General features: G+C 42.4%; 1 protein-coding gene across 4 annotated transcripts in view; it reads left to right on the forward strand.

Moving 5' to 3' along the window:
* The first annotated feature begins 814 nt into the window (after positions 1 to 814).
* WWC3 (WWC family member 3) overlaps positions 815 to 19,171 on the forward strand; it is a 104,674-nt gene continuing 86,317 nt past the window's right edge. For all 4 annotated transcript variants that reach the window (XM_029998960.1, XM_029998961.1, XM_029998962.1 and 1 more), the window contains exon 1: positions 815 to 1,033. In XM_029998960.1, coding sequence (XP_029854820.1) covers positions 822 to 1,033 — 212 coding nt within the window. In that variant the 5' untranslated portion in view covers positions 815 to 821. The remainder of the gene's footprint in view (positions 1,034 to 19,171) is intronic.

Genomic DNA, 19,171 nt, shown 5'->3' on the forward strand with positions numbered 1-19,171 from the left:
AGATTGCTCAGCACCCCCGAGGCTTTTCGGGTGGGCACCGCAGGATGCGTGACCCAGCGAGGGCCGGGCACGGCTCCCCTTTTCCGTCGCCGCCCCGGTCCCCACCGGGCCGTGGCAGAGCGCAGGCCCCGCGGCGGGACAGGACGGGCCCCGGTGGGGCCTCGGCCACCTTCCCCCGGGCCCAGGCCGGAGGACTGCCGCCCTCTCTTCCCCCGGCCGACGTGTCCGGGTTTGGGCGCGGCCACCCGGCCGGGCCCCGCCGCTTCCCTCCTGCCCGCCGGGCCGGGCCGGGCCCGGGAGGACCCTCCCGGCCCCGGCCCCTTCCCCCGGCCCGGCCCGGCCCGGCCCGGCCCTCCGCGGCGTGGGAACGGGCGGGCGGGGCGGAGGCGGGGGCCGGGCCCTGGCGGAGGGAGGGAGGGAGGGAAGATGGCCGGGGCAGGCGCCGGGCGGGAGCGGGGGGAGGCGACGGCGGGGCGCTGCTGAGCGGCGGGGCGGGGGCGCTCGGGCCGGCGGGCCGAGCTCGGGGGCTGGGAGCCGCGGCGGCGCGGGGCAGGTCCCGGGCGGGGTTAGGAAGGGCGGCGGGGCTGGTCCCGGCGCGGAGCGGGGCTGGCGCGGGGGAGGATGAGCCCGGCGCGGCGCAGCCGGAGCCGCCCGAGTCCCGCTCCCTGCGGGGCCGCCTGTTAGTGCTGGAGGAGGAGGAAGAGGAGGAGGAGGCGGCGGCGGGCGGCCGCGGCCCGGGCGGGACGGGAGCTGCCCCGGCGGCGGGCGGGGAGCGGGTTTCGGCCGGAGCTGGGCGGTGGCGGCCCGGCGGCGGAGCGGCCATGCCGTGGTTGAGCGGCGGGCGGCGGCGGCGGCAGCAGCAGCAAGTGGCGGCGGGACAGGGCGGCGGGCCGCCGGCGGGCGGGCAGCGGGGCCGGGAGAGCTCGGAGCTACCGCTGCCCGCCGGCTGGGAGGAAGCGAGGGACTTCGACGGGCGAGTCTTTTACATCGACCACAACACCCGGCAGACCTCGTGGATCGACCCCCGGGACAGGTAAGGGGCGGGAGCCGCCGGCGGACGAGGGAGATCCCGGGGGGAAGGAGGGCGTTCGCCCCGCCGGGCGCCGGCCCCGCCGCCGCCGCCGAGGGGGACGGGGAGGCCTCCCGCGCCCTCTCTGAGGCCTCCCCGTCTCCCTCGGCGGCGGGGCCGGGCCGGGCCCGTCGGCGACATTTTCCTTCCCCCGTCCGCGGCTGCGGGGAGGGTGTGGGCGGCGGGGCCGCCGGTGCCGCTGTCGGCGGGGCGCCGCGCCTCGCCTCGGTTCGCCCCGAAGCGGGACGGCGGGCCGGGGTCGGGGGGCCCTGTCAGAGCGGGCCCTGTCACAGCGGGCCCTCCTCGGCCGATGCGTGTGGAGACCCTGAGGGGCGGAGACCCTGAGGGGCAGAGCCCCTGCCCCAGCGGCTGGCGAGTTTGCCGCCAGCGTTAGCGTTAAATTCGTTCAAGAAAAAAAGGAAATTGAGGCTTTTTTTCTATTTTTTTTTTTTTTTTTTTTTTTTGCCCGCGGCGGGTGCCCAGACCAAGCGTTGTTTCGGGTGTGGGGGGGTGGAAGATGGGGAGGCACGAACATACCGCCTCTGTTTATACTCCTCAAATACCGGACCAGTCCCGCTGTAACCGAGTGGCTTGGCCATCCTGATTTATTAGCCGGGCTGAACTAATTGGCAGCAGCAGGCTGGAGGCATGCTGAAGTAATTTGGTAGATTACCTCCTCATAAAAGATAACGCTGCGTGGAGGTAAGCAAACCGGTAAATTCCTGCAGTTAATTTGACAAATACGCGGTCTGCTGCAAATTACCCGTCTGCTGCGTTGTTTCGGGATAGCGTTTTCACGTCTCTCGGGCCTGGTGGTGCGTGGTAAGATTGGGTTAGGCCTTTTCGTTTTAATTAGGGTCTATAAATAGGGGCAGGTTCTATGTTTTTCAGTAGGATTGCATTATAAGCAATATTTAAGCGTCGCAGTTTAAAACTGGTGGAAGCTTGGACTATCTGTAGCGGGTGCTGCCTAGTAAGTACAACCTCGCTTGAAAGCGTTTGCCTAAAAATTTCCACGGGGAGTTAGTGAACACAAGTGTCAGTATTCTAGGTGTCTGCGAAATAAGAAACATATGTCTCTGTGTATACTTTTCTATATTAAACAATGTTTTTATAGTAAGTGAAAGTTGGACAAGGACAGTTTGAACCTCAGCCAGAGCTACCTTGCCAGAAATATGCCTGGAATGTTAAGCGGGCCACAGAAACATTTAAGCACAGTCTGGGTTAAAGACTGTAGTAATTCGAGCGATTCCTGCTGTCTTGCACAATGATACATAACTGTTTAAATAGCCTAAATATTTACCTACCAGATCAAGATCTTTTGTCTCATTATTTAGATGTACTTAATGCATGCACATATTTTTTTTGCTGAGGCATTAAAGATTCGTTAGTATGCTTTAGATATGCATTTTAGTGTAGAAAAATGTGCTATATATGTTGTTACCTTACTTGTAATATGCTGTTTTAAAGATAACCGATGACATGACAATGTGCCTGTGACTTCTCTGCATGTCATCCTTTCCATTAAATTTCAGAGGGTGTGCGGTTTCACCTTCTGGAATATCTTACGTACAGACAATAATGAAAAAGATTTAGTCATTTACTACAGTGTTTAAATTCAGTTACCATTCAACTTAAATCGTATTGCTAAAATTATGACCTCATGTTTTGAAGAAATAATTGAAATGCTGCCCAGTGCTTGAAAATTTGTCTGAATATTTCACACCGATGTTTAAACTTAGATTTATTTTTCACACTGGGTAAGAACAGGCTGCAGAGCAGAGACTGAGACATTGACATTGGGGCAGATAGAAAAGACATAGCGGAAAGTGACCAGTCTTTTTGGTTGTCATTGCAGCTATTCACATTCCCGTGGGCAGCAGCAAAGTAGGAAAGGATCAGGTTAGTTGTGTTCTGCCAAAGTTTTGGGGAAGAAAAGGTCAGAGCAGCAGGAAAATGGTACAGAAGCTGTATTTTTGCAAAAAGAAGTTGAAAAAGTGGAGGGCAGAATAACCTACCTATATCATGTGTACCTCACCATTTTGAGTTTGGTATAGAGTGACAGAGATCAGCCCCCCATTTTTGTGTTTGAGTGGTTTCGTTTCTATCCAGGAGGCATTGGACAGAACTGTGGGACCTCAGGCTGTGCTGCACTTGATCAGGGCTCCGAGAATCAGCACCTCCAAGCTCTCCTATGGGCAGTAGTCTCATAAGCATCCCCACAGGCTCCTCTTTCCCCATAGCTGGCACTGAGTAGTTTGTTTTTCTTTTCCTCATTTCCCCTGAGATTTCTCCGACTTTTGTATAGTTTGGTTAGTGAATTTAATTTGAAGCAGTTATTTGATTAAAAAAAAAAAGACAAAAAATTCCCCCCCCCTCCGTTTTTCCCATTGAAGCCAAGAGGAGAAGGAAATACTAATTGGAGAAGTTGAGGAAGGAGAAATGTACTCTATAAAGGATTTTGGGGTTTAGGAAAGAGAAGGTGATGAGGGCAAGGGAGGTAAGTCAAAGTAATATAGAGTGAGAGGGCATAACGGACTCAGAAGTGGATACCTTATGATTTTCTGTGGTAAGAAAAAGTGGAATAAGTGAAGAAAAAAGAGGGAGAATAGAAGAGTGATCAAATGAGCAGATTTGAGAAGCATCTTATCTTTGGTATCAAATCAGTGGTTAGGTTGGGGAAGATACTGTGTTGATCTGTGTGGATTGTGTGTAATGAATAGATTGCAGACGGTTGTCTTGCAGATCCTGTAGATCTCAGAATGGAGCCATTCAGTGCATGTCTTCATCTTGTGGTAGTAGTCACCTTTTATCTTAATAGATTGTAAGTTCTTCAAGGCAGCAAACTGCCTTTTTATCTTGTGTTTGCACAGTACTTGCTGTATTGAGATTCTGGTCAATAACTGGGAATTGTAAATGATCTTATAAAAGACTGGCTGTTTGTGGTTGGTATTGATGATCCTCGTGGCACCAAGGATCTTAATACTGTTGGTGTTTGTTACAAGACTGTGTTTTCAAGTGATCAGAGCTTAGCCAAAACTGCTGGAGTTTGGCAAAAGCTTTCCAAGCTGGTGAGTTTTGTTAGATTTGTTGTATGTGGAAACTTCAGCTAAAATACAGTGTTGGTTTTTTGGAACAACTCTATGGGAGAGGGAGTGTTTCCTTAAGCTTCTTAATGTGAGTTGTCTTGTTTGTTGGAAGATTTAAATCATCTTGGTTTGGAGTGAGGATTTTAAACTTGTAAGGTGTAGAAGTGTTTTTGCATGGAGGAATCATCCATTCGGGCCAGTCTGGGAGGAACTGAAAAATCAGTATGGACTGGGAGATTTTAGCAGCTGTGTTTGCAGAAACTTCCTGCAAGCTGGACTGCTGGTACCTTAATTGAAATCAGGGAGTTTTTCTGTCCTGTCTCCTCATCAGCATCTTAATTCTGAGATCTAAAAGCTGCTTAATTGGAGCACGGGAGAAAAACCCTGGACTTGCAGAAGAGGTGGTTTGGAACAAGGAGTATGGGAACAAGTGGGGTTGGCCTTGGAATTTGACAGAGTGGGGCAGGGGGAATTTTGGTAGCTTGTGGAAAGGAAAGTAATCAGGAGTTGGGGGTAGGGAGAAGGAGGATGGCACCTGAAGCCTGGGAAGAAAAAAGTAGGGGAACTGGACTGAAAACCAGTAGGGCAGGGAAAAACAGGTAAGAAGAAACCGGTCTGGTGAGGGTTCAGGGTGTTGAGGGTGTCAGCTCTTTTCTTGGCTGTACAGGGAACCCCGAGGGAAAAGAAGGAGCACTGTGAGTTTGAATGAGGAATCTTCAGAGTCAGAAAATATGCATGTGAGGCAGCATGCAAAGTCTAGGTGAAGAAGGAAAGGAAGATAGTTGGAAGGTGAAATATAAGAACTATGTGTGAAATGTGAGGATGGGGGTCAGGAAGTATAAGATGTGCTGGACGAGGAGACTAATGAGAAATCAGAATTGTAGAGATAGGAAATAAGTGGGAAAAGGCTAATGGACTTGAAACAAGGAGTCAGCTTGGGAAAGTTGCTAGGCAGGTATCTATGTTATTAGGGGTGCAGAGTAGAAATCCTCAGGTGAGTAATGGGCAGAAGAGTCCAGAAGTGCTGGCTGGTTTTTGCTGAACTATTTCAGGACTCCTCATTCTCATAATTTATTTGCTTTTAGCAAATGTCTGTATTACCCAGTTTGCCTCTTCTCTCTGTCAGGTAGGTCAAAGACAGTCCATTACCACTGTCGTTTCCTCTGTTACGGCAAGTGGCAAAGCAAGGTGTTCAAACCCACATGCCGGTGTGATGCTGCACAATGAGATTTCTCTTTCCCCAGTTTGGTTTTATAAAGGAATGTGAGATTGCAAGCAAGAAGCTTAAATCAAGACAACATTCATGTCAGATACTCAAAGCTAGAAAATTCCAGACTTAAGTTGCTTAACAACTTCTTGTTTTGTATTAGGAGAGCATTTTTTGTGACAAACTACCTTTTCATACATTTTTTTGCCTGACTTGATATATGGAGAGGAACAACTCTGACGCCAGATCAGAGGACTGTGAAGCAATGAGAATCGCTTCTAAAGTTTTTTGCCCAAATGGGAAGATGTGCCTCCCTTTAGTGAGGCAAAGGATCTTTTGGCGCACCAGTGCATGATACCATTAGAAAAGCAGTGGCCTCTTCGTCAAGGCAAGAGAATATCTCCTTAAGTATTGAAATGTATCTGTCCAGTTGACGTTACTCGGCAACGCAAAGACAATCAGAAGAAGCATTTAAATAAAGGTTTTTCACAGCTAGCATTTTTCTGTGCCTGGCTTAAACCCCTGCACTGAGAGTCGTAATTTAGTGTCATTCAGTATTAGAATTCAAATACTTCTATTCCAAAGCAGTGGAAAGATGAAGGCAACAGAACAGTTAGTACCACTGCCATTTTTGAAAGTTTGCTTTGAGTTCTTACGTGTTGTCAGACTTTTCGTGTCTACTTCATTTTTGTTGTATTTTGATTATCAACTGTGTCAACTCCTAATTTTGTTTTGAACTAATGCCATTTGTGGAATGGGAAGAAGACAAAGTGAGCGTTGATCATTATTTTAATATTCCCTCTGAAAACATTACAGTGACTGGGCAGATTTAAATAATATCCTTTATTTGACTGTGATGCAGACTGTTAATGTGAAACACAAAATGTAACCTGTAGGGTACAGAAATGTATTTTTGGAAGTGATGCTTTGAACGTATTTAAAGGGGAGCAGAAATACTTACTTGGTTGTTATTTTATAAATTGGCTCCCTAGGCTGTCAGTGCCAAACTCGCAAGAGATGGAGGTGATTGTAAAGGAAAAAATTGAATGAGTACGGCTCTGGAAAATACACTCTCCCATGAGAGCAAAAGAGCTGAATTTATTCAGTTGAAGAGGTGTTTCAGAAGTGGTTTGAGTACTGTTCATAAAAAGAGATGATACCAGAGACTTCAGAGCTCTTTTGTTTAGTGGATTTAATAGTATCTGATAGTCAGAAGTTGAAACCAGAAATATGATATTTTTTTAATAGTAAGAGATATTAAATGTCAGAATAGTTTTTCCACTCCTTTAGCTCTCTAGATAATTTTATCTAATTCAATTTTCTTCCCCGATTTAAGTCAGCTATTGCTTGAAGTCCCATTGTCTATGACCATCCATTTTTACTGCCTCCATTGCATGATATATCATTTGACCTGTAGAGAATATATATAGCTAAATATATCTCATAAGGATTGGTAGAGAAGTTGTCCTTTCATTAGAAAGTGGAGAGCTGCTCTATCTGCTTGTTTCTCTTAACACAGCAAGGAAGAAATCCAATTTATCCCCATCACTTGAGGCATCTGGGTCACTGCAGTTGCATCATTTGATTACTTCAAGTTAGCAGTAAATACAGTGGACTTGACAGAACTGATATTAAAAGCATTGCATATAAAGCAGGACTTGAGATCCAGATGTTTTGAATTTTCTGTGCAAATGTCAAGCCTGGATGCAGCCGCAGTGTGGATGGGAAAGCATGCAGCTGTGTGACTGCTCTCCTGGCATGTGACTGGGAATACATGCTGCAGCACATGGTGTTGAGAAAGGGCTGCAGTGCCCTAAGCCTCCCTGGGCAATATGCACATTTTTAGCTCTTGTTCAGAAGAATTCAGTAATATTTTTAAAGGCGTGCTGTTGCTGACATTTGTTTCGAAAGTTTCACATATCTATATGCCATGAAAAATCTACTTCCCTGCCTTTCAGGAGGGAGATACATTCATGTTTTTTTCATCCTGGCCAGTAGGTCTTCAAACAGGCAGATATTTAACTTTATATTGTGAGCAAATCCCATGAAAATGTATATGATTAAAAATGAATGCAGGCGCAAGTGTCCTAAAATTAATATTAGTTGGTATTAGATATGTTTTTCAGTCTGTGTCTTTTGTTTGATTACTAGATTCTGGTAACAAGTAAATGTTGATCAGCTGATTCATGGTAAATAATTTTAATTTATTCTTTTTTTTTTTTCCCCCTTGATCTCAGCTCTCCGATTTAAATGTTTTTAAAAAGTAGCTTTTAATTTCTTGTCAGGTTTATGTTGCTTGGAAAAAAGCAATGTCTGTATGAAGTGAGCATTCCTGTTTTCTTGTAATTCAGTGTTGTTAAAAATGAGTGTTACATCTCCAGTCATTGAGGATTATAAATGATTTTTAGTAGTTTTTCAGTGTCTCTCAAAGTAGAGGTGGGAGGCATCCACTGTTTCTTCCTAAAGGTGAAAGGTTGTCCTTTTAGTACAATAGTGAATTATGGTTTATTGAATTGGTATTTACTGGTTGAAGTACATATACTTTGAAAATCTAGCTTAGATAGCATAAAACTGCAAGACATAAATGCATGTGTGCTAAAGCATCAAACCAGCTATTGAGCCATGATAACCTCATTAACAAAAAAATGCTGTTAAGCTTCTTAATGTTTTGTTAAAGGTGGAGGGTTTTTTGTGTGTTAGTGTAGTTTTTACCTCTAAATGGAAGTATTTTCAGCAATTAGATAAGGAATGCAGACACCTGCCCTATTGTATTTGTGTGCATGCTAGAAAGGACTAAATTAGCACTTGTGACTTCAGTGTGTTACGGCAATGGGATGGCAGATGTTATGAGGGCTTTTTCTTGAAGGGTTCTGTGAGGTGGTATTGGCTGCCTCACGTATGAGTTGGACCTTATAAACTGAGAAACCATGATCTGTCAGATGTTGTCAGTGCTTGAAACCACCAGAGAAGGTACTTCGCTCTTTCTTGTATGTCTAAATCAATGTATGTCTGAGTCAATGTAGGCATAATGTTTGTATTTATTGTCATTAAACAGCACCAAGCATTGTTAAAAGAAAATTGGGTATTTGCATTAACATATCTTCTAAAGGGTGTGGGGGGGGAAGTGCCTGCTTTTCAGGATCTATAATCTGCACATGTGAGAATGCCAGATTTGAAATGTCACAAGAGTAGGGCTGGGTTTTAAGTTCTATTATCTGGAGAAAAAAATCCTATTTAGGCTTGGATTCTAGTGATAAGTTTAGTTTGAGAGATAACAACTTAGTGTTTTTAGTGAATGTAAATATAGTGACAGCACTGTGCAAACATAAGAACAAATGACTGGTAGGCAATAAAAAAAAATTAGAAACTTATCTATAGCAAAGTCCTGTTAACAAGTTTCACAAAGGTCCCTGTTAAATGTAATGTTGGTTTATAATTTTGTGGTGTTTACCAGAAGGTGGAGCTTTGTAAAGTCGTATTTGAGGCCAAACAGAAGTATTTAGTTGATATTTTGGTGAAACAAAGTAAAACTAATACTTTTTCTGTCTACAGTTAAAAATAGAACTTCCTGAATATCTTATCTGCTGCAGATGTGACAGTTCACATTCACCAGCAAAGCCAGCCAGTATCACAGCTTTTAAGTAATCTTCATCTTGTTTCTGGTTGAAAGAAGCTAGCTAAAGAAAACATGCTCTAGGTGCTTTTACTACCTCTCTGCCTGCCGTGGCAGAACAGCGTGCACGCTCAGCAAGGTTTCGCAATACAGCACCCTTTAGCTACTGGTTGGCTGCTGCCAAAAGCAGCAGTGTCCTCCCCGCCAGACACGTGGTCTTGCCCCTCTCTTGCGCTGGTGCTTATTTGACCTTAAGGTAAGACAAATTAGCAAAAAAAACCCGTATGCAGTATTTCGTTTGTCTCTTTTTGGGGAGGGTAGTTTTCAACCGGTTTAGTTCCCGAAGCTGCCTTAACCTTCAGGGCAGATGGGTATTTAAGCAGCTTATGTCAATTAAATTTAATTCAATAAGGAATTGGCTTAGGCAAAAGTGATGAGTCAGTTTAAAACCTCCTTTGAGTAAATCCTCTTTATGAATGGCAGTCCTGACTACTGATTTTTAAAATACCCCCATAGGAAAACAACATTACTCTAAACAAGCCTCAAGTTGCGTTTAAAAGGAAGGACTCACTTTTGACATGTAAGATGGACATATAAAAGCCAACAGAAGTCAATTAAATAGGTGTCAGAGTTGGTTTTTCAGTTGAGTAGCAGCATTGAAGTGGCTATTAAGTAGTGAGAGGGCTACAAGTAGCAGAACTGATTTGGAGACTGAGTTTGGGGTATTAGCAGCAGCTTGGAAACACTCATGAAAGGTGAAGTCAGTGGTGAGCATTGCCGTCACTGGCAGGAGAAAATATAAAGAAACTCTCGTGGGTTGAGATAAGGACAGGGAGGGATCACTCCCCACTTATGGGCACGGGCAAAAGACAGGCTCAACTTGAGGAAGAAACAAAATCCATTTAATTTACTACCAATCAGATCAAAACAAGGATACTGAGAAGTAAAACCAAACCTCAGAACACCTTCGGGGAATGGGGGCTGGGGTCGGTTCCTCACACCTGGTCTCTGCCGCTCCTTCCTCCTCAGGGGAGGAGGACTCCGCACTCGGGCCCTGCTCCACCGTGGGGTGTCTCCCGCAGGAGACAGTCCTCCACCAACTTCTCCAAGGTGAGTCCTTCCCGTGGGCTGCAGTTCCTCACAAACTTCCCTGGCGTGGGTCCTTCCCGTGGGCTGCAGTTCTTCAGGCACAGCCTGCTCCAGTGCGGGCTTCCCCACGGAGCCCCGGCCATCTTGGGGGGCATCCATCCCCCTGCTCCGGCGTGGGCTCCTCTCTCCCCGGGCTGCAGGGGGGCATCTGCTGCCCCGCTCCCCTCCATGGCTGGGGGGGACAGCCTGCCGCCTCACCGCAGGCTGCGGGGGCATCCCCTCCTGCCTTCCTCCCTGCCCTCGGTACCCACAGAGGGGTTCCTCTCCCATCCCAATCCCCCACTCCCTGCAGGTTTCCCCTCTTAAATCTGCTCTCCCACAGGTGTTTCCACTGTCCCTGACGGGCTCGGCCTGGGCCAGCGGCGGGTCCGGCTCGGAGCCGGGGGAGCTTCCAGCAGCTTCTCACAGGAGCCGGACCTGCGGACCCTCCCCTGCTACCAAAAACCTCTCCACGCAAACCCAAAACACTTTGTCACCAGTGTTTGGAGCTGTAACTCATCAAAAGATTGTGACATTGTGACTGGGGAATTTTTTAAGGGACCTGAAAGGGTCAAGGTTGAAATTGCAGTGTTGTAGAGGAAGAGGTTGTAATATTTGAATTAGATGAACAAGATTTTTGTGTGTCTGCTTATGGTGAGGAGCAGGGACTCTGATGTTGTATTTTTTTACCTTGCTACCAATCCCAAGCCTGTTTTGTGGAGATAAATCCCTCAGTTCTTAACTAGGCATTAACGGCAAGGGAACAGGGAGGTAGGCTTTGTTCTGCCATGCTACAAGGGTCTTGATCGTTTCTTGATTCTGTTCCAGATAGGAAAATTAATTTGGACTTAGTACAATTAGGCTGTGCTAAAAGCATGGCGAGACATGATCTGTCACTTTTAATGGCCCATTGAATTGACTCAGCCATTTAATACAGCTAGCCTCCTGGCGAGGCTTGCTCTAGATTCATGTTGCATGATCAAATAAGCTGGAGTATTTCTCAGTTTGCTTCTCTGCCTTTTTGTGGGTGTTTGCTGGAGTAGGAAAGGCTCTTGCGTCCAGCGATGAGCTTGGTGGTCTCTCCATGGTTTGCAGGATGGAGGCAATTCTGTGCTGTACTGCTAGCTCTTTTGGCCGAAGGAGCTGATTGCCATCAAGAGCTGAATTAGTGAATATCAAAAACTGAAGCGACTAGGTTTTTTATTTTTGTTTTCAAAGACTTTTCTATTTCAGCATATTTAATTGGCAATGGGACAAAAATACAGTACAGTGATATCAACACCCTTGAACCAGCAACAGAGAATCAAAGGCTATCTTTCATAGCTTTCTGAAAGAGTTATTTTCAAGATGAAATATCTATGGAGAATCTTGTTGAAACTATTTTGATTTATATTGTACTTACGCTGAAGCTCCTTCACACACACAGTGGTTAGGATTCTTTATGGCAAAATGCAAAGTTTGGTATTAAAGCTGAGAATGCATAATATTTCAAAATTGATGTATTTAATCTTGGATTACAGTTTAAACAGCTAAAAAGATGACTTTTAAAAAAACCTTAATACACAACGCATTCCTAGAAAGAGTGGCTTATCCATGTTTGGGAAGGCAGCTGAAGTACTGCATAATGATCTAATTCTATAGCATAAACAAATTGTGACACACTCCTCAAAAGGAGGATACATTACAATGTTACTAGACTTGAACAGCAATTCCATGCATGCTTAAAAGAGAATTTAAAAATACAAAGTAAACTACCATTGGTTTTTTTGCGGGGGGGGGGGGGGGGGGCAATATAGTGATAACTAGTAGATGGAGAGAGTATTGCATGTGTTTGGAAATTACTGTTTAAACTCTGTGTCTTCTGCTTCCCCCAGATTACATCTTTTGGGTAAGACTAAGACTCACAGTATTAAAGATCTGATATGGCACATAGGTAAAAATCCCCGAACCCTAAACTTCAGAATAAGTTAACCAAAAAACCCAAGAAAAATTGATTTAACGACCATCATGGCTGTTGGATCATAGATCCATTTTAGTAGTATCTAAATAGTCTCTAACACTATAATTGATGACTAACAAATTAACCTGATAATTATCCATTATAAGCTAGAGAAAGCATAACTGACCTCTTCATTATATAATTAAAAAAAAAAATTGGAAATGCATGTAAAGACTGGAAATGCAATAGATAATTTTTCAAAGTTCAGTTAAAGAACATGTATATTCATAATGCATATTCATATGCTTATTTCCAACTGAATGCAGTATACTGAGTGATGACATTTAAAAAAAAAAAGCGTATGCTACTTTGTGTTCGTTTGAGTTGTCTTACCTTTGCTTTTCTGCCAGCTCATAGTTTATTCAAGGAAAAACCTAGTGGTGCTCTTGTGGTTATGGATGTACTGAGATTTGTGATAAATAGGCACCATGGGCTCAAGACTCTGCATGGACATTTGAATTCCACTTCTGTGTTTAATGTAGCTGCTCAGTTGGGCCAATTAAATTATAGAATTATTTGTCTAGAAAAGTGTTTACTAGTACCAGCTTGCAGAAAGATAGTTAAAAATGCTCTCCTTTGAATTGATGGACTAATTTCTCGCATGTCTTAAGACTCCTCTTCAGTAATCAAATGCAGTCCTTCCCTCAATATGCCTACACTTGTGAGCTTCCTGTTTCTTCATTTTATAATGCTTCAGACAGTGAATTCTTCTTTTAGAAGTACTTTGATAATCCATTGTAGCCTACTTCTTAATCACAGTTTGATTTTGATGCTTCTATCTTGTCTGTATGGCAAAAGACATTGTTTTGACTAAATCTCCATGTTTCACAGAGGTTTGAAAAAATTATTTTCCCCAAAAGGAAAGCAAAAGCGTTTTAATTAAAAATGGTCAGGTATTTTTGGATCAGCTGTATTTTGCATCTGAACTGGTTAGCCATAAATTTGTGTTGGCTCTAGGGGAACTTTGGGATTAAATCTCATGTCATCAAGAGGAAGACCTGTTGTGAAAACTTCTTTTTGATTTCACTCAGTTCTCCACCCTTGGAAATTGCAGCTTAATGCACACATGGTGCAGTATTTTAATGTACTTGTTTATAGTCAGGACTTCAGAAAGAAGCAACTCTCCAGTTACCTGTATAAATCAAAAGTAGCTACAATGTATTTATATAGGAGTCCAGAAAATAACAGATTTCTTAAGGCTTTTGCCTTAGTCAAGGGGAGTGCACAGAGAAAGAATGGGAGATCCTAGGGCTTGGCCTGATCCTTCCTTTCACGTTGTTTGTATTTCATAGTCCTCTCCACTTTGAGAGTCTTGTGTACTGATTCAGCTAAACTTGATTTCTCATAACACCATGTAATGCACTGAATTTAAGAAGCATTTTCTTTGATCTTAATGAACAGCTAGTTTCAGCTAAGTCCCTTTCAATTGATCTGCAGTGTGGAGCATGATTACTGTTCTTGAAGTGTGTTCTTTAAGTGCCTTCTATTCAGGAACATGATGATGAGGGAAAAAATTAACTGCTGAACCCTGCATACTTGTCTTAAGCAGTGTTGAAGTGGTAGGTTGGGACTTTTTTTGTTTTGTATGGGTTGTTCTTGGGGGTTTTTTTGAATAGGGTATAGCTACAAATTTTTTCCAAGAAATCATGAAAGAAACCCTTTAATTTTTGCTTAAAAAAAAAAAAAAATCTTTAGCCTATTTTTGGAGTAAAATGTCAAGATGTTTATGAACAGGCTGACCCTTGGATTCTGATTGATTGGCAGTACTATGAAGATACTGTATTTCCAGTTCCAGGAATTATTTTCTTACTGTAAAATAAGCTGCTTTGCAAATTCCTAGGTGTCTTTTTTAGTAGTTTTCTGTATGTGCTTATATGAAGTTTTGGAGAAACGTTACAAATTTCTTCAGTTAAATATGACAGAAGGTTTTCAGAGCAAAAAGCCCTTTTAGTCCATGAGCAGGTATCCAAACACAAATATGTAGGAAGGAGTATGTGAATGTTTGTGCAATGTCATTTAGTCATCTGAAATTTCAGGCAGCTTACCATCTACAAGATTTCTTACAGCTATAGCCTCAATGCTTCTGTTGGTAAACATTATTCTGACTTTACAGTCTGGAAGGTTGGAGTTGAGAAATGTTTGTGGGAAATGACTGTGGAAGATTTGCTGAGCCATGATTGGTTTTTGCTGTTTTTTTTTGTTGTGGTTTTTTTTTTCCTGTTTGTTTTTAAAAAGAAGAAGCACAGTAGTGTTTCCTATCATTGGCTGTGAATATCACTCAGAACCTCCTGATTCTTTGTACTGAATCTGTTCTTAGGGATTCAAGGGCGTCTTAGGGAATTATCAACTACCTTCATTTTTAATACATTTTCAGAAACAGCTTGTGGGAATTTTGGCACAAATTTTGATATCACAACTTTTTCTCTTCTAGGAGTGTGTCATGCACTTAGAAAAAAAAGTCTTAAGTTTTCCCAGAAGGGCATCTAAAAAAAACCTGAACATTTTGTTGAACTTAGATGTAAACCTGTTTTCTTGCTAAGCCAGGTTATAGGATGTCTTTCTATGACTTAATAAAAGGCAAAACACCAGATGGTTTATATGGATGAAGCGACATATACATATATATATATGGATGAAGAGACATATACATATATATATATTTTTTTAAACAAATGTTCATAAAATTTGTCACAATATTCTGGAAATCTGACAGTAGATAAAGCTCTAGTAATTATGGAAAATAGCCCATTTTTGTAAACTTCTCCCACTGAAACATCAAGTGCCTCGTATGTAGAGCTTGTTACAGGTACGGAGTGAACTCTCTTGTACAGGAGTGTGCTGTAACATTGTGTTAGGTAAATTACTTCTGGGAGTAATCTTGTAGATCTGTTCGTGCCTGTTCAGGGCTTCTGTTTGGTAACAGCAATGATGTAGCTGATCTTGTTCTCTGGACATCTGCCTGCTAGGAGTGAGCCGTATCCTCCATTCTGTTTCACAATATCTGCCAAACAACTCTGAGGCGGTAATAGGCTTTCATTACTATTGACCAGGACCCGATTTGGATCCTTGAGTTAAAGACATTCTCTCTTTTGCTGGTTTCTGACTTGTACGAAGCTTTTTGGCCATTACCCGATTCTTTTGGAAATAGTATCTGAAAGAGGATATTGGTAATGTTTTTTTTTCTAATGCCTTACATGGAAGGGGTTCAGAATTTTTTAAAATTTTTTTGTTGGTTCAAAATACAGCTGCATAATTTTATTGTTAAAACTTACTGTGATAGATTCTGGAATATCTCCTTTGTTTAATTATGTATGGTATGTGAACATCTGGGGTTTTTGAAGTTTTGCACATATGACCATTTGCCCACACTGTTCTTCAGATATTTGTTTTATTCTTTCTGAAGTCAGTTGATAAAGAAAATTATGTTTATTTTTAACCTTAATTACAGTTGTAAGTTTCTTTACATTTAGAATCTGTGGAACATTTTATAAAAGGCTTTTCTGTCCTCTTTAAAAAAATAAATTACCCTGTGTCCAAAACTCTGGTTCCATTAGGAACACCCCAAAACTATGGATAGTGTCCTGGCTGTGGAAATTTTCTCCCTGCCCTTGAGCCCATGAATAGTGTTCTTTAAAATGCAAGTCTTTCAAGATCTTATGTTAATTTTCCTGTGTTTGGCTTTTTATGTATGTGTGCTGAAGATTATTTTTCAAAGTGGGTGAAGATTTTAATACTCCTACCTGTATCTAGATATTTTTAGGATATGTCTCCTGTAAAGAAAAAAAAAATGTTTTGTGAGATGTTGTACAGATTAATAGGCTCTTAACGTAATGTTAGTACATTACATTGAAAGTGAAATAGTTCCCTTTACTGTGGTTTCTGTCTCAAATTAGGAATACATCATTTTTTTGTCCCCATTACTGAAGATGGTCAGTTGTCCAGACTTTTATGAGAATAATTTCCAAATAATTATCAGAGCACTTTGGTTGAAGAATTTCTGAATGTTTTATGATACTATACCTGGTAGAATTTAAAATACATGAGTTTTGATGGGGGTTTTATGGTTTAGGTTTTGGGGTGTGTGGGGTTCTTGTTTTTTTGTTGTTTTTTTGTTTTTTAGGAGAGGGAAATCTGTGCTATGAATAGAATGCTAATACAGGAGATTTTCCTCGAGTCCACATTTTACTCATTTTATATGATCTCTGTATGCTAGGAGGCATGCTTTTAAAATGTTGGGGTTTGGGGTTTTTTTCATGGTAAAAATAGCTTACAGCTTATTGAAAAACAAGGCAGACCTGTGCTTCAAAATCCAAATGAAACTGCTGCTTAGATGAGGCTCTAAAGAGGGCATTTATATGTTGTGGAATGAATGGCATGCCTGCGCTAACTCCCGCAGGCCGGATATTTCCAAGGTATCAGACAGAGCTGTATATACTGCACTCTTCCCCCTTCAGATCCAAAGGTTTCTCCCTTGGCAATGTCCAAAGGACCCCTGGCCCCAGTGGGGAGGACGGGGTGGGAGAGGGAAGAAAAAATGAGGAAGGTGACTATACGTGTGTGTTGGAATTTTTTTTTTTTTTTTCCACCCAAACTGTCCTGTGATAGTTTGTAGGCTCCTTGTACTTTGTGAGCTAGTGTTGTTTTTCTAATCATTGTTCTTTGAACAGTGTAGTTAGGAATTTCCTGTTCACGTTTTACTACAATGGTTTGTTTAAAATGATAGACCGCAGTCTTTTTCCTGACCTAAAACTAGATTAGCCTTGAATGTTGAAGAGAAGTCGGACAAATAAAGAGGATAGACTGTATTTGCTTATGTCATGGAGAGAGGCCTTTTAACCACGGGCTCAGTTATATCAAATGCCCCAAGTCATGTTTCTTAAATATTTATTAAGACAAATAAACATAGTTATTGTATGAACTGGCATGTCTCCAAATTTCTCTCCCTTTGATTTTCATGGGTGGGTCGCTTTTAATCAGGAGAAATATTTTTAATCAAGACTCCAATATCTACTGGATTACTAAATGCAGCATTACCTCAGTTCTCCCCCCCCATTTGTAAAATAAATGAAATAAACCTCAGCAAAGTTATAAAATGCAGCAACAAACTATCAGGAAATACTCAAATTGAGAATGAACCTGCCTTTTCTCAATACATCTGGTGCCAGTGGTAAGGAAAAAGCATAGTCTTTGTATGTATTGCTACGTGTTTGCTTTCAAATTTTGGGGGAAAAAAAAATCTCCCAAGCCCGGCAGTGTTAGCTGCACAAGGAATTGCAGCATCCTTATTATACAATTCATGTTTATTTAGGACAAGTTCCTTGTATAACACTGCTAATCTATGTAGACAGTGCACACCTGTATTGATGGAACAGTATAGGTAATGAGGCTATTGATTTTTCTCTGGAAAGATAAAATTTCAGTGTTAAAAACAATATATGTTCTTCACTTGGGGTTTTTATTTTACAGAAAAATTACTGTAACATAAATTGTATTATGACATGGCATAAAAGTTTTATCCAGTTTTGGAGGGATGGTGTATTGACCTGCCCGAGTTGGCTACTGAGATAGTTAATGATGAGCATCAAACTTGTGAATATACATTTTATGCAATGCTCTTGGGTATTTTTAATGCAAGAATGTCTGTGAACATGTGCATGTGAAATTCTGATAAACCTGCTAAATTAATTTTTCAAGCTGGGAGATGTCAGATTTGTAAGGTTGTGGAGTCTATAGCTGATATGACACACAAGCATGTCATTACAAGGGTGTTGCCAGTTAAAATACTCAGCTGTTACGGTATTTCCAGCTTAGCATCTAACTTTGTTCCACCCAGCAAATAGTCACATAAATAGCACTCGCTGTGGATTTTTAAAGGAAATATTTAATGAATTTTTAAAGAAAATAACATTTGCAAGGGAAAATATTTGGGTAGCTTGCACGTGAATGTCTAGGGTAGGGTAGAGAGATGCCTTGCAGGGTACGGAGCTTGATGTGCTAAAGAAGCTTGCAGTAGATGTTACATGGAAAATGTTACCATTTATAGAAATCAGGTATTTCCGTGAGTACCGGAACTAATGAAGTCTGGTTTCCTGTGGGTTTGTGTCTTACGGCTGATTGACTTCAGTGTCTGGGAAGGTGAAAGTTCTGACAGACGCTGTTTGCCTTGCAAAGTGTGTGTGCAATGGATGCGCTGTTCCCCCACAAATGAAACAAAGCATTAGACATTTAAGTTTCCAGTGTAGCTGTTAGGCTGCGTTACCTGTGGTACGCTGCCTGGCTTGTAGGTTTGGTTTCCTATATGTGTGAACAAACAGTACAATCTTGAGTAGAGATCCATAGTCTTGCAGAAGGTTTATCAGTGAGATATCTGCTATTAATGCACCTCCCAGAGCTGTTAGCAGTCGGTTTTTTTGTTCATAAGGATGAAAGATGTATTGTGTGAAATACTGTCAAGGGGAGTGGGTGCCATTGGTTTTGCTGTCAGCAGAGATTGTTCACTTTAGTTTTGACCTTCATTAAGCACAGATTTTTCTACCTGGACAAGCGGGAGTTCAGCAAGCTTGGGTGTGAATAAACAGGGCCCTCGATCTTCCATGTGAATGCTTTTTGTGTAGCAATACGGGTGAGTAGTTTATTCCACTAGATGAAGTAAGTGAGGTGAATAAGGTGAGTAAGCAATTTCATTATGAGACGCTCTCAGTTGTGTCTAAATGCTATGTTGCAAATTGGGCTCGTGCTTTGAGCTGGTCGGGAGCCAGGTGGCTGTGGTTAATTCATCACCGAACCTGAGCTAACAAGCCCTGTGTAGGCTAGGTTATATTAGATGGAGCTCCATGCCACACTGAAGTAGCTGGAAGCTGTACACATGGGAGCCAGGGCAGAGCTGCTTTGGGTCTGCTGGAAATGTCTTGTGTAGACAAACTCTAGAAGTGTTTGTGTGGAGTAATTAATTTACTATATGAATTTACAGTACCTTTACTGTAATGTTACTTTCTTTACAGAAATCAGTTAATACTCTTTTTGTGCAACTTGTAAGTGCTAGTTATTTTTTGTAGGGTTGTATTTA

Source organism: Aquila chrysaetos, chromosome 23 (assembly GCF_900496995.4).
Source record: "Aquila chrysaetos chrysaetos chromosome 23, bAquChr1.4, whole genome shotgun sequence".
Taxonomy (NCBI): Eukaryota; Metazoa; Chordata; class Aves; order Accipitriformes; family Accipitridae; genus Aquila; species Aquila chrysaetos.